Source organism: Vipera berus (genome assembly GCF_964194415.1).
Source record: "Vipera berus genome assembly, chromosome: 1".
Taxonomy (NCBI): Eukaryota; Metazoa; Chordata; class Lepidosauria; order Squamata; family Viperidae; genus Vipera; species Vipera berus.
This window is the reverse complement of record NC_138202.1, coordinates 360,881,746-360,908,482: the sequence shown is the minus strand read 5'-3', so window position 1 is coordinate 360,908,482 and position 26,737 is coordinate 360,881,746. Positions and strand designations below refer to the sequence as shown.

The 26,737-nt window shown below is 47.7% G+C and overlaps 1 protein-coding gene across 5 annotated transcripts in view; it reads right to left on the bottom strand.

Annotated features, from left to right (window-relative positions):
• Positions 1-26,737, bottom strand: part of MYO18A (myosin XVIIIA) — a gene marked incomplete at its 3' end in the record, with an annotated part of 181,344 nt that overhangs the window by 153,004 nt on the left and 1,603 nt on the right. For 4 of the 5 annotated variants that reach the window (XM_081337727.1, XM_081337728.1, XM_081337724.1 and 1 more), the window contains exon 2: positions 10,900-11,987. In XM_081337727.1, coding sequence (XP_081193853.1) covers positions 10,900-11,904 — 1,005 coding nt within the window. In that variant the 5' untranslated portion in view covers positions 11,905-11,987. Of the gene's footprint in view, positions 1-10,899; positions 12,039-26,737 lie in introns of those variants that run through there. The other variant, XM_081337725.1, reaches the window with a different exon arrangement.

Here is a 26,737-nt window from a genome sequence, read left to right as displayed (position 1 = left end):
AAGGAGGTGGCTGGATGGAGTCACTGAAGCAGGAGGCGTGAGCCTAAAGGGACTCCAGAAGATGGTAGAGGACAGGAAGGCCTGGAGGAACGTGGTCCATGGGGTCGCGATGGGTCGGACACGACTTCGCAACTAACAACAACAAATCTATCATCTATCCATCTATATCTATCTCTCTATCATCTCTCTATCTATATCTCTTTATCATTTATCTATCTATCATTTATCTATCTTCTCTCTCTCTAGATAAAGAGGTTAGGGATAGATAGATAGATAGATAGATAGATAGATAGATAGATAGACAGACAGACAGACAGACAGACACAGACAGACACAGACAGACAAAGGAAGGTAGGTAGGTAGGTAGGTAGATAGGATGATAGGATGGATATAAACAGATATAATATAAAATCAGATAAACTGACAGATAATGGATGGCTAGACGGATGGATGGTTTTTAACACTATCAGCTGCCCAGAGTAGCAGGAGCGAGATAGACAGTGAATAAAATTTAATAAACAAATAACTACATAAGTAAGATGGATAGACGGATGGATATAAAATCAGATAAACAGAAAGACCGACAGGATAAGTGGAGACAGAGAAGACAGACAGTCAGACAGAGGTCGGTACAGAGACAGACAGAGACGCGGTCGTAAGTCCAGGATTATCTGGGCCACTGAAGTGTGGCTGGCCAGAAAAGTGCCTTCAGGAGCCGCAGGCCCATAAATCCCCTGACCTACACGCCTTCAGCCTTAATTGTTCCCTGGAATGAGGTTCCCTCCAATCTGCTTTTCAATTAGTGACTTAATTATGGGGCAGCGCTAAAAACAGCTGCGCCGTCTTCAGGCTGAGGTGCCAAGTCGACACACACAGCAAGCAAGCCGGGGAACTTTTCAATTATGCAACACTCCCCTCCCTCCAAAAACCTCCGTGTTTCACTGCAAAGGAGGAAGAGACGTACGTTCGGACCAGCATTCCTTATCCTGGTTCCTTCCAGGTCCATGGAATTCCCAGCCACCCAACCGCTGGCAGGCGTTAAGATGGGGAAGGCCACGCCAGCCGCTGCCTCCACCTCCAACTTAGTGCCCCTTTGGGAGGTTTCAATGGACACAATGGCCAGAGCTGGTAGGCTGTAATTCTGGCTGTCACCTTCTAAGGAGGCCCTGATGGTGTTACCTAGCTGGGTCATGAAATGTCTCCGGCAAAGCAACTAAGCTCAGAGACTTACCTAGGACCCCACAGTCCTCCTCCTCCTCCTCTTCCTCCTCTCCGCAAACCCCCCTCTCTTCTAGCCCTGATGGTGTTACCTAGTTGGGTCCTGAAACGTCTGCAAGGAAACCACCCAGCTCAGAGAGCAACAAGGACCCCACAGTTGTTGTCGTCCTCCTCCTCCTCCCTTCAAACCCCCCTCTCTTCTAGCACTGCTGATGTTCCCTAGTTGGGTCATGAAATGTCTGCAAGACCACCAAGCTCTGAGAGCACCAGGGACCCCACAGTTGTCTTCCTCCCCCTCCCCCTCCCCCTCCTCCCTTCTAGCACTGCTGATGTTCCCTAGTTGGGTCATGAAACGTCTGCAAGGAAACCAGGATGCCATTTCCCCACCACCTCTATTGAGGAACGGATGCCCATAAGCCTGTAACCCAACTTCTCTGGCCCCAGTTCGTCCCTGCAGCTCCCAAACATGACACAACAGCAGAATCCTACAAACTCTGAAAAGGCTCCGAAGGGGAAAGGACCAATTGCTGTTGCTCCCCATCCCGACTGGCCGGGGAATTCTGGGAGTTGAAGTCCAGGCAGCTCTTAAAGGTTGCCTCGTTTGGACCCCTCTGATCTCAAGGGCGTCAGGCTGGGCCAAGGAAACTCCGGTTTCGAAACCCATCCTAGCTGACCCAGAAGGACAAGATGCTTCTCAGCACCCCAAGTTCTCGGAGAGGCAAACTGCCAAAGGGCCCTTCAGGATGGGGGGGACCCAGCCCCATGGTGCACGGAGTCAAGAAGATGAAAAGATGGGAAAACCACTAACCAGACGACTCTATGATGAAAGACACGGTAGCATCTTCCAATGTTTGAGGGGCTGCCCCAGAGAGGAGGGGGTCAGCCTGTTCTCCAAATGCCGGACAAAAAGCGACGGATGGAAACTCATCAAGAAGCAACCTGGAACTAAGGAGAAATTCCCTGGCAGTGAGAACAATTAACCAGCGGAACTCCTTGCCTCCAGAGGTGGTGAGTGCTCCACCATGGGCGGTTTTCAAGAAGAGATTGGACAGCCTTTTGCCCAGAATGATATTTGTTCTCCTGTTTGAGCAAGGGGTTGGACTAGAAGACCACTAGGGTACCCTCCAGAACTAAAGCGATGGTCCCCTGTTTATCAACGGTTGCTGGAATTGGGTATGTCTAGTTTAATGAAGAGAGGGGTGAGGGGTGACATGATAGCAGTGTTCCAGTATCTCAGGGGCTGCCCCAAAGAAGAGGGAGTCAAGCTATTCTCCAAAGCACCTGAAAGCAGGACAAGAAGCAACAGATGGAAACTAGTCAAGGAGAGAAGCAACCTAGAACTAAGGAGAAACATCCTGACAGTTAGAACAATTAACCAGTGGAACAACCTGCCTCCAGAGGTGGTGAATGCTCCAACACTGGAAGTTTTTAAGAAGAGACTGGACAGCCATTTGTCTGAAATGGTATAAGGTTTCCTGCCTGAGCAGGGGGTTCGACTAGATGACCTCCAAGGTCCCTTCCAACTTATTATTAATAACAACCTTCCTCCAGAAGTTGTGAATGCTCCAACACTGGAAGTTTTTAAGAAGAGACTGGACAGCCATTTGTCTGAAATGGTCTAGGGTCTTCTGCCTGAGCAGGGGGTTGGACTAGATGACCTCCAAGGTCCCTTCCAACTTATTATTATTATTATCAAAGCTTCAGCCGGTTGGGAGGTTGTAGATATGGCAAGGTGCTGTCTCCATCATTGTGAGGCTGCCTCGTAAGCAGATCTGGAGTGTTTCTCTTCCCTCCCTCCTTTCCCCCCCCCCATCTCCCCATGCAAGTAGTCCCACAGCTCTGCAGAAGGGTGTTGTTGTTGTTTTTTTGTTCACCCTGGGAAAAGCTTTATTCTGCAGCTGCTGGGCTCTCCGATGCCATAGAGGTAGGTGCTGCCATTGAGCATGAAACCTCCTTTTCTCAACACAAAAGGGGTGAGCAACGTCACAATTAAAAGACAAGATTTGCATGCAGTTTGGTGAATGCTGCAAATTGACCGGGCACAAAGAACGAACGCCCCTTTTCAAAGGCCTTCCGGGGGCTTGGAGTCTCCCAGCTGAGGGTAGAATAGCTGGCTTTTCGCCTGAAAGACTTGGGTGGGGAACCATGGGCCTTTTAGGACTCATGGACCTCAACTCCCAGAATTCCTGAGCCAGCATGGGGGAACTATGGCCCCTTCATGGCTGGTGGACTTCAACTCCCAGAATTCCTCAGCCAGCATGGGGGAACTATGGCCCCTTTATGACTGGTGGACTTCAACTCCCAGAATTCCTCAGCCAGCATGGGGGAACTATGGCCCCTTCATGACTTGTGGACTCCAACTCCCAGAATTCCTGAGCCAACATGGGGAAACTATGGCCCCTTTGATGACTGGTGGACTTCAACTCCCAGAATTCCTGAGCGAGAATGGGGGAACTATGGCCCCTTCATGACTGGTGGACTTCCACTCCCAGAATTCATAATACATATACCCAAACACAAAAGTAACGCAGAACAAACCCTCTGGTAAATATTTATTCATTAAAAAAATGACACTTTGATTTTGGGTTTTATTGATTAGATTTGCTGATACAGAAATGGCTAGTTTATATTATTGTGAACAAGTAAAAAGTTTGAGGTTTGATGTTACTGCCTCATTTTCCCCGCACAAAAGCGCCTTTTTTCTTTCTTTTTCCTCTCCTTTCCTGCCCTCTTCTCTCCCCTATTTGTTTTTCTCTGTTTTTGTTTGCATTTGATATAACAAAGAAAAGAATTTTTTTTAAAAAAAGGATCGTTAAGTAAATATTGATTTATTCACTTGCCAAACACATACCGCACCCCATCTTAAACAACCTGGCTCCTGAGTGGCGAACAGCCGGTACCAAGAAATAAAGTAAATATAATGAAAATAGAAGTAAATAAAATAAAATTTAAAATAATGCAGAACGAAGAAGAAAAACGGAGGCCGGGGTGAGTTGGGTCGTGAAATCTCTGCAGGCAAACAGCCCAGATCAGAGACGCCAAGGGTGACCTTCGGTCCTTCCGCCGTGACCTGAAGACCTGGTTGTTCCAACAAGCGGGCCTGGACCGACTACGGTTTTTTAATTAGGCTTTTTACTGGGTTAAATTGTCTCGTACTTTTGCATTTATCCTTTAATTCTCTTTTAAATTTTTTACTCTATGGTTTTTTTAAAATTTTTATTGTTGTGAGTGGCCCCCTGAGTCCTCAGGGAGAAGGGCGGCATATAAATTTAATAAAAATAAATAAACAAACAAACCTGGGTTTTCGAAGGGTGTCCGAACGGGCAGACGGTGCAAATGCCCAGGTCATCTGAATTAGGGCTTCTGCCAATTGTTTGATACCTGCTGGAGTTTCCAAACTATCTTCAAGGACGGTCAGGTGTACCGAGCAGTGCAAACCGCCCCCCCCCCCCGGCCAGGTGATTATCAGAATGCAAACAGTCACAAAGTCCTAAGCTCGAGAATAGAATAAATAGAATGAGAACTTTATTGTCACTTTGAATGTACACTGATCGGCACACATGAAAATGAAATTCCGCTGCCTTCAGCTCTCAAAGGGTCCCCCTCTCTGATATATACACTACACAAACGTGACAAAAATAGATAAAAAGAGGACTCTTCAAGCAGAGGCCTCCAGCGAACAAACCCCAAAGGTTCACTCTTAAACAACACAATGGATGGAAACTCATCAAGGAGAGAAGCAACCTGGAACTAAGGAGGAAGGAAGGAAGGAAGGAAGGAAGGAAGGAAGGAAGGAAGGAAGGAAGGAAGGAAGGAAGGAAGGAAGGAAGGAAGGAAGGAAGGAAGGAAGGAAATGGGAGGGAGGGAGGGAGGGAGGAAGGGCAATGGATGGAAACTCATCAAGGAGAGAAGCAACCTGGAACTAGGAAGGAAGGAAGGAAGGAAGGAAGGAAGGAAGGAAGGAAGGAAGGAAGGAAGGAAGGAAGGAAGGAGGGAGGGAGGGAGGGAGGGAGGGGGGGGGGGAGGGAGGGAGGGAGGGAGGGAGGGAGGAAGGGCAATGGATGGAAACTCATCAAGGAGAGAAGCAACCTGGAACTAGGAAGGAAGGAAGGAAGGAAGGAAGGAAGGAAGGAAGGAAGGAAGGAAGGAAGGAAGGAAATGGGAGGGAGGGAGGGAGGAAGGGCAATGGATGGAAACTCATCAAGGAGAGAAGCAACCTGGAACTAAGAAGGAAGGAAGGAAGGAAGGAAGGAAGGAAGGAAGGAAGGAAGGAAGGAAGGAAGGAAGGAAGGAAGGAAGGAAGGAAGGAAGGAAGGAAGGAAGGAAGGGCAATAGATGGAAACTCATCAAAGAGAGAAGCAACCTGGAACTAAGGAGGAATTTCCTGACACTGAGAACAATTAAGCAGTCGAACTCCTTGCCTCCAGAAGTTGTAAATACTCCAACACGTTTGCCTCCTTTTAGAGAGTCATTGAAGCCACTTGGAGGTTTGTCTGTGTGGTCCATTGCAGACTACAAAAACCATCTGTGCTTCAGTTGGAGATGCAGACAACACGGACCCATCCCCAACAGCCTGCGCCTGTCTTCAACAGGGAAAGGACCCAGGGCAGAAAACATCCTGCAGCCAAGAATTTGCACCCCTCAGGTGACCTCCAAATACACAGGTCAACCTCCAGGTGGCCTCAACAACTCTCTAAAAGGATGCAAATGACCAGCTGTCTGCAAGGAGTATAAATCCTTCCATTCCGTATCATCCAATCAGAGCCGAAGATGCTTCTTGGATGAGAAGGGAAACGTCTTCAAGGGGAAGGGAAGGATTTATACTCCTTGCAGACAGCTGGTCATTTGCAACCTTTTAGAGAATCCTTGAGGCCACCTGGAGGCTTACCTGTGACCTTCGGGTCACTTCGGTGGTGCAAATGGATGTGGAAGTTCCTTGAAGCAGTTCCAAGAAGGCTCCACACCCATCTGTGCTTCTGAGGTGACCCTGAAGACACAGAGAAACCTCCAGGTGGCCTCAACAGCTCTCTAAAAGGAGGCAAATGACCAGCTGTCTGCAAGGAGTATAAATCTTTCCATTCCCCCACCATCCAGTCAGAGCTGAAGAAGCTTCTGGGAGGAGAAGCGAAGTGTCTTCAAAGGAAAACAAGAAAGTCCAGTTGCCTCCTAAAAAAGCACCTTTTGGACAACCCTGACCTGGATGGCTGAGAATCTTAATCATAATCATAATAGTAAAGTTGAAAGGGACCTTGGAGATCATCTAGTCCAACCTCCTGCTCAGGCAGAAAACCCTATACCATTTCAGGCAAATGGCTGTCCAGTCTCTTCTTAAAAACTTCCAGTGTTGGAGCATTCACTGCTTCTGGAGGCAAGGAGTTCCACTGGTTAATTGTCCTAATTGTAGACATTAAGTGACCAGTCGCTAACGAGGAATACCTGTAGTTTCAATGCGATGTATAAACAGATACATGCTCACTCACGCAGGTGATGTTCCCTGGTTGGGCAAGGAAATGTTTGCAACCAAACAGACGGGCTCAGAGAACACCAGGGGCTCCGAAGAAAGAGAAAGTCAGATAAGCAGGCATTAACACCAGACAAACAATCATGCAAAAACTAATGAAGGAAGTGCCAGGGGAAAGAAACTATATCCCCCCCCCAACATGAGCAGGGCAAAACACTCTATATGAACAGAGGGCAAAAAAAACCTCCCTTCTAATCCTGATGATGTTACCTAGTCAGGTAATGAAACACCTGCAAGAAAACCACCCAGCTCAGAGGGCAACAAGGACCCCACAGTCCTCCCCCTCCTCCTCCTCCTCCTCCTCCCCCCACTCCCTTCTAGCACTGGTGATGTTCCCTAGTTGGGTCCTGAAATGTCTGCAAGGAAACCCCCCAGCTCAGAGGGCACCAAGGACCCCACACTCGTTCTCCTCCTCCTCCTCCTCCTCCTCCTCCTCCTCCTCCTCCTCAAGCCCCACTCTCTTCTAGCGCTGATGATGTTCCTTAGTTGGGTCATGAAACGTCTGCAAGAAAACCACCCAGCTCAGAGAGCAAGGACCCCGCAGTCCTCTTCCTCCTCATCTTCCTCTTCCTCCTCTCCACAAACCCTCCTCCTCCTCCTCTTCCTCCTCCTCCTCCTCAAACCCCACTCTCTTCTAGCGCTGATGATGTTCCCTAGTTGGCTCATGAAATGTCTGCAAGAAAACCACCCAGCTCAAGGACCCCACAGTCTTCTTCCTCCTCCTCATCCTCCTCCTCCCTTCTAGCACTGATGATGTTCCCCAGTTGGGTCATGAAACGTCTGCAAGGAAACCTCCCAGCTCGGGCAGCAACAGGGAGAAATGCTGGCGCAGAGTCTCCTTGCTGTCTGCTAGTTTCCATCTACGCCTCAGAGCTTCGCCATGCTTCCTTGAAAGCAACTCTACCGCATCTCTGGACAGTGTCATTTGCACGTGATTTTGAACCTGGATTCTTTCTTGAGTCACGGAGAATTCAACAGCCGTGTGGTTCCTTTCCATTGGGGGAAAACACACACACACACACACACACACACACACACACACACATTCATACGTTCCTTCTCCTGCCTCATTTCCCTGTATGGCAAAGGGAGCTCTCCAATTTAGTCAAATGACGCTGACCTCTCACTAAAATGCCGACAGACCCTTAGAGTAGGGGTACCCAACCCCCGGGGGCCACAGACCCCTTGGATTCAAGCCACGGGAGGAGCGGGCGAGCACGTCTGCACAGCTCCATTTGCGCGTGTCTGCTTGCGCAAAGGGAGCTGTGTGCGCACGCCTGCCGCTCACACAAAACCAGCCTCCCCTCTTGGGGGGGGATGCACCAAGCCGAAAAGGTTGGGGACCCCCATCTCAGAGGAGACAATTTATCAATACAAGAGAGGCGGAATAAAAGTTGGATAAATCAATAAGATCACATTAATTCCACCAGTTATACAGGGGGTGGCGGGAGGGGGTGTCTGTACAACAACCGGCGCGTTCCTCTGTTGCAGCTTTTTGCACGTTTCCTCCGTAAAATTTAAAATGATTTAAACTAAATATTTAAACAATTGCATTATTTTTTAAAAAAAAGTAAAACAGAACATCGTGTTCCGAAAAGGAGGGACAACAAAACGAAAACTGCTTGTGTATGTGTGCATATGTGTGTGTGTGTATATGTGTACATGTGTGTGTGTGTGTATGTATGTGTATATGTATATGTATAAGTGTATGTATGTATGTATGTGTATGTATATATATGTGTGTATATATACACACACATATATAAATGGAATTAAAATAAAATAAATAATATATATATACATACATACATACATATATAAGGGACGCGGTGGCTCAGTGGGTTAGGACGCTGAGCCTGTTGATCAGATGGTTGGCAGTTTGGCGGGTCGAATCCCGAGTGCCACGTAACAGAGTGAGCGCCTGTTACTCGTCCCAGCTTCTGCCAACCTAGCAGTTCGAAAGCACGTAAAAATGCAAGTAGAAAAATAGGGACCGCTCCGGTGGGAAGGTAACAGCGTTCTGTGCGCCTTTGGCGTCTTCCTTTGAAAATCTTTGCAACAGGAGTAAGCTGGAATTTTAGCCCGGCACTTCCAAGATCGTAAACTTAACAACTCTCTTGCAACAGAAATTTTGAGGACTACTTGCATGTACAGGCTGTATAGCTCAGTAGGGGAAAAAATATATACTTATAATCACATACCATCATATTCAGCCGCAATTAGTATCGCACTTAAGATCTCAAAATGTCAGCCCTGACAAATCCTTATTTTGAACGGAATTTCGCCTGAGGGACTTGGCTAGTGTTTTTCTCAAAATAGCTTTTCGTCAAGGAGGGGGGGAAAAAGAGTATATTTTGAATCACCAGCCTTTCTAAAAATATGCATCTATAATGCACACAGACTCCTAAATCCAGTTTAAGATTCAGCAGCCACGGGGGTCACTCGATGGCCTGAACTAGCTGGCTTGTGAGAAACAGGGCGCAAAGGATTGTTGTGGGGGGAACATTTTAACCACACAACATCCACGCTGTTTCTACAGCGAATGAAGAGTGTGTAGCCAGAAACCATTTTTTTCACAGCTTCCAGGTGAGCCACAAAAAACTGGGTGCATTTGGAAAATTGTGGTTGACTTCAGAAGGACTTACCCATCAAATCTAAATTCTCATCCAAACACAGAGCAGGAAGAAATTATTCCTTTATTAGCCCTGCAGATCTCACAGTTAACTAGAAATCCTTGCTAGCATTCTTCTTTTAATTCTCAGCCACTCTTGGTCTCTACCAGGGGTGTCCAACCTTGATAACTTTAAGACCTGTGGACCTCAATTCCCAGAATTCCCCAGCCAGCCATGCAACTTTAAGACTTCTGGACTTCAATTCCCAGAATACAACTTTAAGACTTCTGGACTTCAATTCCCAGAATTCCCCAGCCAGCCATGCAACTTTAAGACTTCTGGACTTCAATTCCCAGAATTCAACTTTAAGAATTCTGGACTTCAATTCCCAGAATTCCCCAGCCAGCCATGCAACTTTAAGACTTCTGGACTTCAATTCCCAGAATACAACTTTAAGACTTCTGGACTTCAATTCCCAGAATTCCCCAGCCAGCCATGCAACTTTAAGACTTCTGGACTTCAATTCCCAGAATTCAACTTTAAGAATTCTGGACTTCAATTCCCAGAATTCCCAAGCCAGCCATGCAACTTTAAGACTTCTGGACTTCAATTCCCAGAATACAACTTTAAGACTTCTGGACTTCAATGCCCAGAATTCCCCAGCCAGCCATGCAACTTTAAGACTTCTGGACTTCAATTCCCAGAATTCCCCAGCCAGCCATGCAACTTTAAGACTTCTGGACTTCAATTCCCAGAATTCAACTTTAAGAATTCTGGACTTCAATTCCCAGAATTCCCAAGCCAGCCATGCAACTTTAAGACTTCTGGACTTCAATTCCCAGAATACAACTTTAAGACTTCTGGACTTCAATGCCCAGAATTCCCCAGCCAGCCATGCAACTTTAAGACTTCTGGACTTCAATTCCCAGAATTCAACTTTAAGAATTCTGGACTTCAATTCCCAGAATTCCCCAGCCAGCATAGCTGAAGCCTACAAGTCTTAAAGTTGCCAAAGTTAGACACCCCTGGTTTATATAGAACAGGGGTGGGGAACCTTAGTTCTTTTATGACTTGTGGACTTCAACTCCCAGAATTCCTCAGTCAGGCTGGCTCAGAAATTCTGGGAATTGAAGTCCACAAGTCATAAAAGAACCAAGGTTCCCCGCCCCTGCTATAGAGGAATATTTGGGGGGAATGCACCCCTCGGAATCTCTGATCCTTGAAAACTCATCACCCCAAAAAACTGGCATCATGAAAACCGCCGCAATGCAGAATTTCCGGAGCTTTCTGGCAAACATTTGGACAACCCCCAGACCGTTTAAGCATCCCGCATCGTTTGCAAAATAAGAAGGAAACGGTTCGGTTGCAAATTTCTCATAACCCAACGACAGATGGGAGAGCTGATCGTGATGGCCACACAACACCAGAGAGCAGGCATTTGGAAGTCCCACCAAGGCAGCCAAGGAATCAGACTCGGCCCAAAACCACAAGGATGGAGGAGACCCCCGTCAAACCCCTCACCCTGCCCCGCGCAAGCCGGCAACTCACCTCCAAGGCTGCTCCTTGGAGCCGCTCGCCGTTCCTCAACCAACAGCGGCTCAGCTCGCTCAGTTCCAAAATCGGCTGCACCTTCAGGCGCACCGTCTCGCCCGACTGCCGGATCATCTCCACAATCTCGTCCCGGGATTTATTTTCCACCTTGTGCCCGTTGATCTCCACCAGTCGGTCGCCCGGCACCAAGCCCAAGGCCAGATCTTTGGTGCCGGCGCCCGGTTCGGCAAAATGCACCACTCGCCGGTACACCTGCCCGTCGGCCGCCCTGTCCAGCATGGTGGTACGACGCAACGAGAAGCCGAAGTCACCCGTGTTGCGGCGTTGCAGCTCCAGCTGGCGGGGCACAGGGGGTTGAGGAGGCACCACCACGGGCAGCTTCAACTCTGCGGGAAAGCGCTTGCTCACCAATTCGGGCAACCGGGTGCGCGAGGCAAACGCCAACGGGGCGAACGGGGGAGTCCCACCGCCGTGTTTCGTCAGCTGCATCTCCAGGGTTCGCGTCTCCACCTGCGGGGAAGGGGCTGCCGAATGCTCAGAGGGCGTGGAGGTCTCCGAGGCGCTCTCGTCGCGGCTCTTCTGGGAGAAGGAGAACCTCTTGACGATCATCTGCGAGTTCTGCTTGGCCAACGAGCCGAACTTGGCGGCCCGCTGGAGAACCGAGCCCTTGAAGTTGCCGTCGTCCACTTTGAGGTCGTCGCTGGAGCTGGCCGTGCTGAGGTGGCCGGAGTCCAAGATCACGCTGCCCCGGTTGCTGTCGGAGTCGATGTCGGTGAGATGGAGGTCCGAGCCGCTGGCCACCTTGATGGGGATGGGGTTGGAGATCTCCAGGCGGTTCTTGGCGTCCCTCTTGGAAGCCCGGCTGAGGTTGAAGAAGCCTCGTCGCAGGCTCATCTCCTCCAGGCTCTTCAGCTCGGCGGCCGACATGCGTTCCTTCTTCTCCTTCTTCTCCTTCTTCTCCCTCCTGGAGCCGTCTCGGTCCTTCTTGATTAAGTGGAACATGGTGGGAAAGAGGCCGGGGAGAGGCTCAGCGAAGATGGACGCTCTCAGCCAGGGAGGCCAAGCTCCTCAGCCAGCCGGCCGGCCTGCCGTGGACACAACAGAGGGAAACAGCCAGGTAAGTAGGTGAAGGGTCCCTAAGCCATCTACCTCTGTCCGGAGGGAGGGAGGGAGGGAGGGAGGGAGGGAGGGAGGGAGGGAAAAAGGAGGATGGGAAGGAGGGAGGGGGAAAGGAGGAGATGGGAGGGAGGGAGGGAGGAAAGAGAGGGAAGGTGGAGGGTGGGAAGAAGGAGAGGGAAGGGGAAGAAAGGAGATGGGAGGGAGGGAGGGAGAGGAGGAAGGAAGGAAGGGAAGAAAGTGGATGGGAAGGAGGAAGGGGAGGAGAGATGGGGAGGGAGGAAAGGAGGGAGGGGGAAGGAAGGAGATGGGAGGGAGGAAGAGAAGGAAGGAAGGGAAGAAGGAGGGGGAAAGAAAGAGATGGGAGGGAGAGAGGGAGGAAGGAGATGGGATGGAGGAAAGGAGAGGGGGATGGAGGAAAGGAGACGGGGATGGAAAGGAGGGAGGAAGACAGGAAGGAAGCATGGGAAGGGAGGGAGAGGGGGGGAGGAAGTATGGGAGGAAGGGAGGAAGGAAGGAGGGAGGGAGGGAAGAAGGAAGTATAGGAAGAAGGGAGGGAGGAAGGGAAGGAGGAGGATGGGAAAAGGAGATAGGGAGGAGGAGGAGGAGGAGGAGGAGGAAGGAGATGGGAAGAGGGAGGAAGTGAATGGATGGTTGTCTGGCAGTAGGTAGCATGATATGAGACAGTTGCTCCACACTTACTCCTTGATTTACAACCAGCCACGTAGCATCAACAGACCCCGCCCCCACAAAAAAGCTAACTTACAGCCCAATTTTGAAGTTCTGATGTTGCAACCCACCCCACCCCACCCCACCCCACCGCCCAGATGTGGCTGCATTTTGGGCCCTTTGTGACACAGTCTAGCCACTTTCCCACCGTGACGTACATAACATACAATGGTTTGTCTGTTGCCTTAAAGCACTTCCCCCCCACTGTTCAGTCTGAAAGCCCCCCCCCCAGAGAAGCATCCAGAAATCAATAATCATTAACCAGGGGTAGGCAACCTCGGCTCTTTTATGACGCATGAACTTCAACTCCCAGAATTCCTGAGTCAGCATAGCTGACTCAGGAATTCTGGGAGTTGAAGTCCATGCGTCATAAAAGAGCCGAGGTTGCCTACCCCTGCGTTAAACCATCATCCCTGCCCTCTGGCTGGCAGGAAGGGACTGGGAGAAGGGGGGGTGGATGATGGATTTTGTGGTCCAAAGAGATGGAGATTGTGGCTCGACAAGTGTGGCGTTTGGCAACGCCTCTGAATCGGTTCATCAAATCCACCAGGAAAATAACAAATAATGAGACCGTCATCAGGAGAAAAATAAAAAGAACAATAACAAAGCTTTGTGCAAACAGAGAGCCAGGCCGTCGGGGACCAAAAGTCCTAAGGAAATAGTTGGGGTTTTCTACAGGTTGTCCTCGACTTATAACGATCTGTTTAGTGACTGTTCAAAGTTACAAGGGCGCTGAAAAAAAGGGGAACGGCGATCGTTTTCGCACACTTACGACCGTTGTCGGGTCCATCAAAACGTGGGTGCAGTGACCCAGCCAGAGCACTCTGTTGTGAACCTGATGGAGATAATAACACAATATGGGAAGGTTTCTGGATTTAAGGTAAATACACAGAAAACTAAAATTTTGGCTAAAAATATGACAGTTTCACAGAAGGCTCTCTTAGAAGGATTAACTGGATTTGAGATTGTTAAGAGGGTTAAATATTTGGGGGTGATTTTGTCGCCCTCTAATACAAAGCTATATAAAAATAATTATGAAAAACTATGGGGGAAAATTCAAAAAGAATTGGAGAGTTGGCAAAAATTGCAATTGTCTTTGTTGGGACGGATTGCAGCAGTGAAAATGAATGTCCTGCCCAAATTTTTATTTTTGTTTCAAATGATACCGATTCTTAAGAAAGATTCTAATTTGGAGGAATGGCAGCGTGGTATCAATAAATTTGTGTGGGCAGGGAAAAAACCACGAGTTAAACTTAAGATTATGCAGGATACTCGTGAGAGAGGTGGTCTTAAACTGCCTAATTTTAAATTATACTATGAAGCTGCTGCATTAGTAGGAATAAGTGATTGGATTAATTTGACGCAAGGGAGGTTATTAAATCTTGAGGGCCATGATTTGTGGTTTGGCTGGCATGCATATTTGTTGTATGATAAGAAGGTAGACAATGTGTTTAGGGTGCATATTTTAAGACAGGCATTGCTGAGAGTTTGGAAGAAGTATAGGCATAAGTTGAGTTGCAAGATACCATTGTGGGCAATTCCAAAACACGCAATAGAAAATATTCATGCTGGCTTCAAACATGATGTGACTACGTACAAGGAGATTTTAACTTTGGAAAGAAATGTTTGGTGTTTGAAATCATATAGCCTCTTGCGAGAAGAGAAGGTTGTTCAAAATTGGTTTCAATATATTCAGCTACGGGCCAGGTGGAAAGAAGACCAGAAAAATGGTTTTACAATGACTGATGAAAATTTGATAAAGCAAGTTAGAAATCAGGGATCAGCACATATCAAACGGATATATCTTGCATTGATAGAGATTGATTCAGAGACAGAGCTTGTTAAGGATTGTATGATAAAATGGGCCCAAAACATCCAAGAAGTTATCACAATGGACATGTGGGAAAAGATTTGGGTGAGGAACGTAAAATTTACTCAAGCTCAAAATCTAAGAGAGAACTTTTATAAAATGTTTTATAGATGGCATTTAGATCCTAAAAAGCTTGCAAGTATGTATCCGAATTACCAGCCTAAATGTTGGAGGTGTGGTGATGAAGATGCAACATATTTTCACATATGGTGGACATGTAAGAAGGTCAAGGTTTTTTGGATAAAAGTCTGGTGGAATATGCAGAAGATTTTTAAACAGAGGATAAAGTTTTGTCTGCAGCTTTTTTTGTTGGGAATAATTGCAGACGCTACAGTTGTGGACTCTAAGTTGATGTTGAATTTAGTTACGGCAGCAAGACTTCTGATAGGCCAATATTGGAAGAAAGAGGAATTGCCGACCATAGAAGAGTGGACTTTAAAGGTTTCCGACCTGGCAGAGATGGCGAAGATTTCGGCCTATTTGAAAGATCATTCGCAAGAACGCTATATTATGGAATGGAGAAAATGGATTGAGTTTATCCAGAACAAGTATAGGGTTAAGAAGTTTTATGTAGCATTCGAATAAGTCTTCTTTCGTTTTTTTTTTCTTTTTTATTTTAGTTTTTTATATATAGTTAATATTGTTAAGGTGTGTCTTATCCTATATAAGCTAGAGAGTAATGGATTTTAGATTTTATAGTGGGTAGTATATGGATGCTTATGATTGCCTTTTTATAGATATATACCTTGTATTTAGCTCTGGGAAGTCGGGGGGGGGGGGGAGAGGGGGGGATGGAGGGAGGGGAGGAGGGAGGGAGGTTGGGGGGAGGTAGGGGGGGAGTAGGGAGGGGGAAGGTGGGTTTTTTAAAGGAAAATTGTATTTTAAAACTTTTTCAATTAAAAAAAAAAAAAACGTGGGTGCTTGACAACTGACTCACATTTAGGACGGTCGCAGTGTCTCAGAGTCACGTGATCCCCCTTTGCAAACTTACGACAAGCCAGGTCCATGGGGGAAGCCGGACCCGCTTAACGACGGTGCTGCTAACTGAACAACTTCAAGGATTCACTTAACAACAGGGGCAAGGAAAGTCGGTAAAATGGAGCAAAAAAAACTCACTTAACCAACGTCTCCCTTAGCAACGGAAATTTTGGACTCCATTGTCGTCATAAATCCGAGGACTTCCCGTACAGTATTCGACGGGCGCTGACAAAACAATTTCAAAATAATTACAGGTAGTCCTCGGATGTACGACCACAATGGAGCCCAAAACGTCCGTTGCTAAGTGAGACATTTGTTAGGTGAGTTTTGCCCCACGTTACGACCTTCCTTCCTTGCCTGGCTTTTCCCATTGCGGGGAGAACGCAAAAAGGGATCACAGGAGCCTGAGACGCTGCGACCGTCATAAATACGAGCCGGTTGCCGAGCCTCCGAATTCTGATCATATCAGGCTGCAAAGGTTGTCTGTGAAAACTAGCCATCACATTTTTCTGTGCAGTTGTAACTTCAAACAGTCACTAAACAAACCATTGTTAAGTCCGGGATCAGCTGCATACCAAATTATGGAGAACAGTTTTTAAAAGATTTTGAAATTTGGGAAGAAAAATACTAACGCTCCCCGCTCCCTTGGCCGAGACAAGGGCAGGGGTCAAGCAGGGAATTAGCCTGGAATCCTTAGGTAGGCACAAGAGGGCAAAGTCTTGAATGCCGCTGCGCCTTATCTAGCCTGGCCCAGGTGCAAACCACCCGGCAAGGCTGCTGTGCAAATATTGGGAGTAATAAAATAGGTAGCTGAACTCTTCTTGCGTGGCTGTGGCGGTTTGCGCCTAGCATCTGGTTAAGCCCCACTGCAACTTTGAAAATGAATACGCAGGTAGTCCTCGACGTACCACCACAACAGAGCTCCAAATTCATAGGATGCTAAGTGAGAGGTGTGTTGAGTTTTGCCCCGTTTTACCACTTCCCTTGCCTCAATTGTTAATTAAATTGCTGCAGTTGTTAAAGGAGCAACACGGCTGTTCAGTGAATCTGGCCTTTGTGAAAGGTTGGGAAAACGGTTTGCAGGCATGCCCGGGAGGAAATTTTATTTGCTTCGAGTTTCTTGATGATGAGTTGTTGTTAGTTGCGAAGTCGTGTCCGACCCATCGCGATCCCATGGACAACGTTCCTCCAGGCCTTCCTGTCCTCTACCATCTTCTGGAGTCCCTTTAAGCTCAGGCCTACTGCTTCAGTGACTCCATCCGGCAACCTCATTCTCTGTCGTCCCCTTCTTCTCTTGCCCTCAATCTTTCCCAGCATGAGGCTCTTCTCCAGTGAGTCCTTCCTTCTCATGAGGTGGCCAAAGGATTTGAGTTTCAGCTTCAGGATCTGGCCTTCTAAAGAGCAGTCAGGATGGATCTCCTCTAGGACCGACCGGTTTGATCGCCTTGCAGTCCAAGGGACTCGCAGGAGTCTTCTCCAGCACCAGAGTTCAAAGGCTTCAATTCTTTGGCACTCAGCCTTTCTTATGGTCCAACTTTCACTGCCATACATTGCAACTGGGAAGACCATAGCCTTGACTATACGCACTTTTGTTGACAGGGTGATGTCTCTGCTTTTTAGTGTGCTGTCTAGATTTGCCATGGCTTCCCTCCCCAGGAGCAAGCGTCTTTTAATTTCTTGGCTACAGTCCCCATCTGCAGTGATCTTGGAGCCCAGGAAAATAAAATCTGTCACTACCTCCTCCATTTCTTCCCCATCTATTTGCCAGGAATTGAGAGGGCCGGATGCCATGATCTTGGTTTTCTTAATGTTAAGTTTCAACCCAAGTTTTGCACTCTCCTTCTTCACCTGCAACAAGAGGCTCTTTAGTTCCTCTTCACTTTCTGCCATTAGAGTGGTATCATCTGCATATCTTAGGTTGTTGATGATGAGTAACTCTGCACAAAGCAGAGCTGTGCCTCCACAGCTCGGCTCCCGATGGCTTCGTGAGTTGGTCCAGGTAATTTTCTTGGCAGCCGTACCAAAAAACCTCAAACTTTGCAACCGCATAGGAGGCCTGGCAGCCAGGCATACCCCGAAGCTGACTCTGCTTCACTTTTCATCCCAGACAAGGGCGGGAGACAGCAGACGGAAAACTCTTGTGAACTCTGATTTATTGCCGAAAGAGCCCGACGGCTGATCCAAAACTGCGTTAAGACTCCGGAAAGGGTGCAGAGAAGAGCAACGAAGATTAGGAGGCTAAAACATACGAAGGACGGTTGCAGGAATGGGGTATGTCTAGTTTAATGAAAAGAAGGACTAAGGGTGACATGACAGCAGCATTCCAGTATTTGAGGGGCTCCTACAAGGATGAGGGGGTCCCACCTATTCTCCAAAGCACCTGAAGGCAGGACAAGAAGCAACGGATGGAAACTGACCAAGGAGAGAAACAACCTAGAACTAAGGAAAAACTTCCTGACAGTTAGAACAATTAGCCAGTGGAACAACCTGCCTCCAGAAGTGGTGAATGCTCCAACCCTGGAAGTTTTTAAGAAGACACTGGCCAGCCATTTGCCTGAAATGGTATGGGGTTTCCTGCCTGAGCAGGGGGTTGGACTAGATGACCTCCAAGGTCCCTTCCAGCTCTATTCTATTCTAATTCTAATTTTAATTCTATTCTATATTCTATATTCTATTCTATTCCTATTCCAATTCTATTGTATTCTCTTCTGTTCTCCAGTGGAACCACCTGCCTCCAGAAGTTGTGGGTGCTCCATCACTGGAGGCTTTCAAGAAGAGATAAGGCAGTCACTTGTCTGAGATGGCATAGCGTCTCCTGCTTGAGCAGGTGGGGGGGTTGGACTAGAAGACCTCCAAGGTCCCTCCCAGCTCTGTTATTCTGTTCACTAAGATGATTAGGGGACTGGAGGCCAAAACATCTGAAGAACGGTTGCAGGAACTGGCAATGCCTGCCCTGGCCCAACAAAGAGAAGGACTAGGGGTGACATGAATATTTGAGGGGCTGTCACAGAAAGAGGCGGTCAACCTGTCTTAAGTCCCTTCCTTCAGCCCCACTGCAACTTTGCACGGTCACTTAAGGAACAGGTGCAACCCGAGGACTATCTGCATCATAAAAACAATCTCACTAAATGACCCCTGATGTCATTTCAGCAAATTACTATTGGCGAGTTGATCGATTTCTGTCTCCGTAGGAATATTTTGGGAGACATTTAAATCTATTTTAGGACAGGGGGCAATCTTTGCACCCACTGAAATGTCCCTGTTGCGATGGGAAATGGGTTTGTGTGTTGTTATCCACAGAAAAACCATTTTTATCCAATTTGGGGTGATTTACAGAGGTTTGGGAAGCCTTGGCCTGGGATAACTCAGAATAACAAGAGTTGGGGAGGGACCTCAGAGGTCTTCTAGTCCCACCCCGTTCAAGCAGGAGGCTCTGCCTAGAGCATTTCAGACAAATGGCTGTCCAAGCTCTTCTTAAAAAAAACAAACCATAACTTCTGGAGGCAAGGAGTTCCACTGGTTAATTGTTCTCACTGTCAGGAAATTTCTCCTTAATTCTAGGTTGCTTCTCTCCTTGGTTAGTTTCCACCCGTTTTCCTTCCTTCCTTCCTTCCTTCCTTCCTTCCTCCCTCCTTCCTTCCTCCTTCCCTCCCTCCTCTCCTCTCCTTCCTCCCTCATTCCCATCCCCTTCCTTCCTTGCCTCCCTCCCTTCCTCTTCCCCGTCTACCTCCTTCTCCTTCCTTCCTTTCCTTCCTCCCTCATTCCCATCCCCTTCCTTCCTTCCTTCCTTTCCTTCCCTACCTCCCTCCCTCTTTCCTCCCTCTCTTCCTTCTCCCCCTGCCTACCTCCCTCTCTCCTTCCTTCCTTCCTTCCTTCCTTCCTTCCTTCCTTCCTTCCTTCCACCTTCCCTCCCTCCCTCCCTCATAGAATCCTAAGTTTGGAAGGGACCCTGGAGATCTTCTAGTCCAACCCGCTGTTGAAGCCAAACTCAGTACTAGACGGTTCCAGACCAAGGGCTCCTCCTAAAACCCTAACCCTGGTCACGTCTTGGGCTGAACAGCTGGTAAGTGGGGAGGGCTCCTGACCCTCCCAGCCCTTCCTGGAGTGACTCCACCTCAGGGGTTCTTCACAAAGGCCCTTCTTGGGCAAATGGGGTGCGGGGGGGGAAGTGGGGGGAAGAAATCCTGCCTCTCTGGAGCTGGCTGGAGTGAGCCGGTGAGTTCGGGAGCGGCCATCCAATTTCCAGCCTGGCAAGAAAAGCGTCAGGACCCTTCCCCTCTCCGCAGGCCAGGTTCCCCCCCCACCCACTCCCCATTTATGCCAGGGGTTGGTTTCAAAGCAAGAGTGGTTTGCAAAAATATAAAAATGCAGAGAAGCGAAAGTGGCGCTGGGCTGGTGTAAGCTACGTCTAGCTGGATTTTCTTCCTTTTTTCTTCCTTCGTGCTGTTCCTAATTTTGCATCAGCTACTGACTCCCAAAAGAAATGGTGGGGTGGGATGTCCAGGTAGTCCTCAGTTAGCGACTGTTGAAGCCCACCCCTCTTAAAGCAGGCTGGCTGGGGGATTCTGGGAACTGAAGTCCACCCCTCTTAAAGCAGGCTGGGTGGGGGATTCTGGGAGTGGAAGCCCACCCCTCTTAAAGCAGGCTGGCTGGGGAATTCTGGGAGTGGAGGTCCACTCTCTTAAAGCCAGCTGACTGGGGGATTCTGGGAGTGGAAGCTTACCCCTCTTAAAGCAGGCTGGGTGGGGGATTTTGGGAGTGGAAGCCCACCCCTCTTAAAGTAGGCTGGCTGGGGAATTCTGGGAGTGGAAGTCCACCCATCTTAAAGCATGCTGGTTGGGGAATTCTGGAAGTGGAAGTCCACTCTCTTAAAGCCAGCTGGCTGGGGGTTTCTGGGAGTGGAAGCTTACCCCTCTTAAAGCAGGCTGGCTGGGGATTCTGGGAGTGGAAGCCCCCCCCTCTTAAAATATGCTGGCTGGGGGATTCTGGGAGTGGAAGCCCACCCCTCTTAAAGCAGGCTGGCTGGGGGATTCTGGGAGTGGAAATCCACCCGGTTAAAATTGCCAAGGTGGAGAAACACGGATCAATTCTGCAGATTCACAGTACGTAATTACTCTTCCTTCCTCACTCCCTCAACAACCTTTTGTTCACAAACTTAACAATTCAAGGCCTCTCCCCTGGGATCTTTGGACAGGACACAAAGCTGCCCTCCTACACATATTTGGAACAGGCTACTCATTCCCAGGCCGAGTCCAGATTGAAGATACAAGATAAAAGTATAAAGTTAAGATCCCCTGCAACCGGCCGAGATTTGCAAAGCCTTCTGAAACTTGGTCCCCCACCAGACGGACTCCCCCCACAAGGCACCCCAAACAATCGGGCCTCTCCGCCCGAGGCCAGCAACCAAGCTAAGCGGACTGGCGTTAAGCCAGTTTTGTCCCGTTTTACAACCTTGTTAAGTTGTTAAGCGAATCACTGCACCGGTTTGCTCATCTGGCTTGCTCATCAGAAGATCCCAAAAGGGGATCCCCTGAGCCCGGGACGCTGCGACCGTCACAAACACGAGTTAGTTGCCAAGCGTTTTTGATCACGTGAACCTGGGGGAGGAGGGGTGATGCTGAGACGGACCGTCAGTGTGAAAAACGGCACCAGTTTCTCGGTACCGCTGTGACTTCGAACTAAACGCACGAAGGCAAGTGGTGCCAAGGGCAATTCACCTGAACTCTCCTCCATTCCAGCCGGGTGAGTAACTGGGGTGGATTTTGCACAGCGCTATTTGCACAAGCGGGCCCCGCCCTCGGCAAGACGGGCTGCAGCGGCACACGCAGCGCTGGGCTCGACTGGCAAAGCCCACCTGGGCGATAAAGACAGACAGGTGAACGACAGGGCCAGCGCAGGTGGGAAGCCTGCAGAAAAGGCACCTTCCCCATCCCACGGCCTGAACCTGCTTTCCTTGATCTGGGAATTCAGACACACCCAGGCCTCAGCCATGAACAAGCAGGGCAGGTATGCTGTGACGTGAGGCGGAAAAAAGGCAGTTTAGTCTGACAGGCGGGACGAGAGGCTGTTTCTCCCCCCCCCCATCCAGCCCGGGTCGGAATCACCTGGTTTAAAGGTCGAAGCTCAGAGGCCGGAAACAACCAGCTCAGGACGGTTAAGCAGGGGTCCTCAACCTGGGCCACTTGAAGACTTGTGGACTTCAACTCCCAGAATTCCTCAGCCAGGGGTCCTCAACCTGGGCCACTGGAAGACTTGTGGACTTCAACTCCCAGAATTCCTCAGCCAGGGGTCCTCAACCTGGGCCACTGGAAGACTTGTGGACTTCAACTCCCAGAATTCCTCAGCCAGGGGTCCTCAACTTGGGCCACTTGAAGACTTGTGGACTTCAACTCCCAGAATTCCTCAGCCAGGGGTCCTCAACCTGGGCCACTTGAAGACTTGTGGACTTCAACTCCCAGAATTCCTCAGCCAGGGGTCCTCAACTTGGGCCACTTGAAGACTTGTGGACTTCAACTCCCAGAATTCCTCAGTCAGGGGTCCTCAGCCAGCTTCCTCAGCGGAAGCGCCAGGATCAGCGCCGGGATCCAGCTGGAGCTCAGCACTGATCCTGGCACTTTTGCTGAGCCCTGAAGAAACGCCGATCAGCTGGAATGTTGCAGCATCTCCAGGGTATCGTGATGTACATTCGGATGCTTGGCAACTGATTCACATTTATGACAGTCACAGTGTCCCCGGGTCATGTGAAGGGACCTGCTGCAACCACCCAGCAGACCGAGGGGGGGGATAAAAACCAAATACCCACCCTACCTCACCCCCACTGCCGATCCTCAACAGAAATGCTCACAACAACGAAAACCTCGGACAGGAGGAAGAGCGCCGCCGGGCGGGCAGGCAGGGGTCTTGCTTGGCTGTGGCTTGGGGGGCACTTTTTTCAGGGCCATTGTAACTTCGAGCAGTCACTAAGCGATCTGTTGTAAGTCGAGGACTACCTGTACTTCATCAATTTTTTCTTTTCTTTTCTTTTTTTTGGGGTCATCAAGTTTTTGACCCCTTCCTGGGCGACTGGTGGTCCTCGGATGTTGCCATATCCTAAAAGTCGCACAGTGGGTGAAAAGGTTGAAAAGGCCTGCTCTAGTCCAACCCCCTGCTCAGGCAGGAAAACCTAGACCAGGGGTCTTCCAACGTGGCCCCTTTATGACTTGCGGACTTCCACTCCCTGGCTGAGGAATTCTGGGCGTGGAAGACCACAAGCCATAAAAGGGCCACATTGGAAGACCCCTCCCCTAGACCCCTCCAGAAAAATGGCTGTGAAATCTTTTATTTAAAAACCTGCAGTGATGGAGTACCCACAACTCCTGGTGGCAAGCTGTTCCACTGGTTGATTGTTCTCATTGCCAGGAAATTCGTCCTTATTTCCAGGATGTATATCTCCCTGCTTAGTTTCCATCCATTGCCCTCCCTTCCTTCCTTCCTTCCTTCCTTCCTTCCTTCCTTCCTTTCCTTCCTTCCTTCTAGAATCATATGGCTAAAAGGGAAGATTTTGAAGATCTTCTAGTCCAATCTCTTCTTAAAAACCAAGTCAGATATGATAAAGACATGAAACAACGTGGATTTCACAAAGAAGAGACTGTGTTTGATCAGACATTATTAACTTCTGATGAAAAGTTAATTAAAAAATGTACAATTTCTTATTACATTTCAAAATGGAAGACGAACAAGCAAAAGGGACAATGATAGCATGGGCAAAGAATTCTGGATGTAACATAGATTTAGAAAAGTGGCAAAGTTTGTGGGAAAGAAACCATAAATTTATTTATTTATTTTATTTATTTAATTAAATTTTTATACCGCCCTATTCCCAAAGGACTCAGGGCGGTTTACAGGGCAGCATAAAATACAATATAAAAATAGTATAAAATTAAAATAGATTAAATTAATTAAGCCCAACAATTAAAACAATATTAAAAGCTAAAACCCCTTCAGTCCAGGCCTGATAGATCAAAAAACCAGGTTTTCAGCTTGAAAATTGACAATGTCAGCTTCATACAAAAAAACTTATGTAAAATGTTTTATAGGTGGCATTTGCCACCAACAAGATTAGCAAAAATGTTTAAAAACGTGAGAGAGAAATTTTGGAAATGTAACCCAAACCAGGTACTGAGTATCATAGGTGTTGGACATGTGTTAAAGGAAGGAGATATTGGGACAACAATCCACACTTGGTTAGAAAAAAACATTAGAGAAACACAAAGACTACTACAAACCTGATTTTTTTTAACTAGGTATAATGCCATAAAAATTCGATAAGCAAAGTAAATATTTGATTCTACACATGATAACCACAAGAATTATATTTGCACAATATTGGAAGAACAAAGAAATACCACCAGAAGAAGAAATAACCCAAAAAATATTAAGACTGTGCAGAAAAGGAGAGATTTACTTTAAGGTTGAAAGAAAAAGAAGAAACAAGAGTATTTTCAAACTTGGGACCTATTTTACAAGTGGTTAGAGAAAAGATTTAGGGATTAGGAATTTAATTTGTATTAGTGAGTAAGATACTCAAGACAACCCGTTTTGCTTGAATAATTATTATTGAACTCTTGTTAAAAAAAATAACAAAACCTCCAATGTTGGTCCTTGGATATTGACAGCTGGAGCACCCACAACTTCTGGAGCCAAGTTGTTCCACTGATTAATCCTGACGAAGTTTCTCCTTAATTCCAGGCTGCTTCTCTCCTTGATTAGTTTCCATCCGTTGCTTCTTATCCTGCCTTCAGGGGCTTTGGAGAATAGCTTGACTGCCTCTTCTTTGGGGCAGCCCCTGAGATACTGGAAGGCTGCTATCATGTCACCCCCTACTCCAGAAGCTGTGAAGGCTCCAACACTGGAGGTTTTTAAGAAGAGACTGGACAGCCATTTGCCTGAAATGGTATAGGGTTTCCTGCCTGAGCAGGGGGTTGGACTAGATGACCTCCAAGGTCCCTTCCAACTTCTTCTTCTTCTTCTTCTTCTTCTTCTTCTTCTTCTTATTATTATTATTATTATTATTATTATTATTATTATTATTATTCAAACATATTTTAACCATCTTTTTATTCGTGCCTCTTTTCCCGCAGAGAGGAGCCACCTTGGAACTGCCTACAAATTTTTCATAAACAGGACAGGATTTTATGCTTGGCGTGGGTTTTTTTTTTTCCTGCACAACACAGAAAGCATTGTTACTCAGCCTGGTAAAAGGCAGAACTCAGCCTTGCTAGAAAACCCTCATTGTTAAAAAGGGCTGCGCACCGCCCCTGAAGCGCACGCAAAAGGTGGGACATAACTGTTAAGCTGCCTTTTGTGACATCACAGCTGCCGGTTGTTTAAACCGGGGTTGTCTTCTCCTCCGATTGTTAATAGTCTTCATAGGCCTCTTGGGAAGAAAGGATCCAAGGCATTTAGTCTAATTAACATTATAATTCCCCTCTAATGGAAGACACATGAGAACCCTCTTCCATCTGCCACCATTGGGTGTTTTAAGTGGTCCTTCGGCATCTTATTTCTTTTTTCCCCCTTTCCCACTGCAAACCTTAAATACAATGGGAATGAATGCAAGGCATTTATTTCTATTTCCCACTCCTTAACTGCCTCCCTCTCCCGCTTCACAACATTGCGTGTGTAAATAAATGCATCTCTAAAATCCATCAGGCTGATAAAACAGCGCATGAAACAAGCAGGCTAGTTTTTGAGCCAGACAAACAAGCAATGGTGGCCGAGCTCTGAGGGTCCCTTCCAATTTGAGAAGAAGAACCGAACGGGACCTTGGAGGTCTTCTAGTCCAGCCCTCTGCTCAAGGAGGAGATAAGCAGTGTATAAAAAGCCAAGGATGCCCCTGACACATTCACACATGTGCATTGGGCCTCTGCAAAATAAAAAAAAATTCACATTTGTCTTGTGAAGAAACAAGGTAAAACGGTCTTAAGAAACTCCGCAGCTGGTAGAGAGATATTCCTGAAGCTTGTAAAATTCCACCTCTACTGTATTTACATACCGATTCATTTTTGCTTTTTTTTTTTACTTTTAAAGTTTTAACTTTTAATACTTAACCTTTCTAACATTCTAGTTATTTTATACGGTTGGGTTGGGATGATGTGAGCTGCTTTACAGCGAGATGGGCGTCCTCTAGATTTAAATAACGTAACAAGCGAAACCGGGGTCCAGATGTGGAAGACGTAAAAAGAAGAATCCAAAACTTGAAAACAGCCAGGAAAACAAACCACGAAACAAACAAGAGACAAGAAAGGAAGCTACCACCTCCGATTCCCCTTCCTGACTAGCCACTTTTGCTTGTGGATGGTCCACATCTGTTGCTTTTTCTTTCTGGGGAGGTGGGCAAAGACGAAGCAGGAAGGCCAAAAAAATAAAAAATAGAAAAACGTAGGAGCAACTATAAGGCGGACACAGCCAGCCCTTGCTGCAATGTACAAAATCCCCAGCAAGGCATTTAACAGGTAAAAGCTGTTCTCCATCTTCCATATTTTAAAGCCGGGATTTAAGGTTATAAAAGCCAGGATTTCTAAAAAAAATTAATCACCCCAGGTCAGGGGTCTTCCAACTTGGCTCTTTTAGGACTTGTGCACTTCAACTCCCAGAATTCCTCAGCCAGGGGTCTCTCCACTTGGCCCTTTGATGACTGGTGGACTTCAACTCCCAGAATTCCTCAGCTAGGATGCTTTAAGACAGGGGTCTTCCAACTTGACCCTCTTATGACTTGTGGACTTCAACTCCCAGAATTCCTCAGCCAGGATGCTTTAAGACAGGGGTCTTCAAACTTGACCACTTTAAGACTTGTGGACTTCAACTCCCAGAATTCCTCAGCCAGGATGCTTTAAGACAGGGGTCTTCCCACTTGGCCCTCTTATGACTTGTGGACTTCAACTCCCAGAATTCCTCAGCCAGGATGCTTTAAGACAGGGGTCTTCCCACTTGGCCCTTTGATGACTTGTGGACTTCAACTCCCAGAATTCCTCAGCCAGGATGCTTTAAGACAGGGGTCTTCCCACTTGGCCCTCTTATGACTTGTGGACTTCAACTCCCAGAATTCCTCAGCCAGGATGCTTTAAGACAGGGGTCTTCCCACTTGGCCCTTTTATGTCTTGT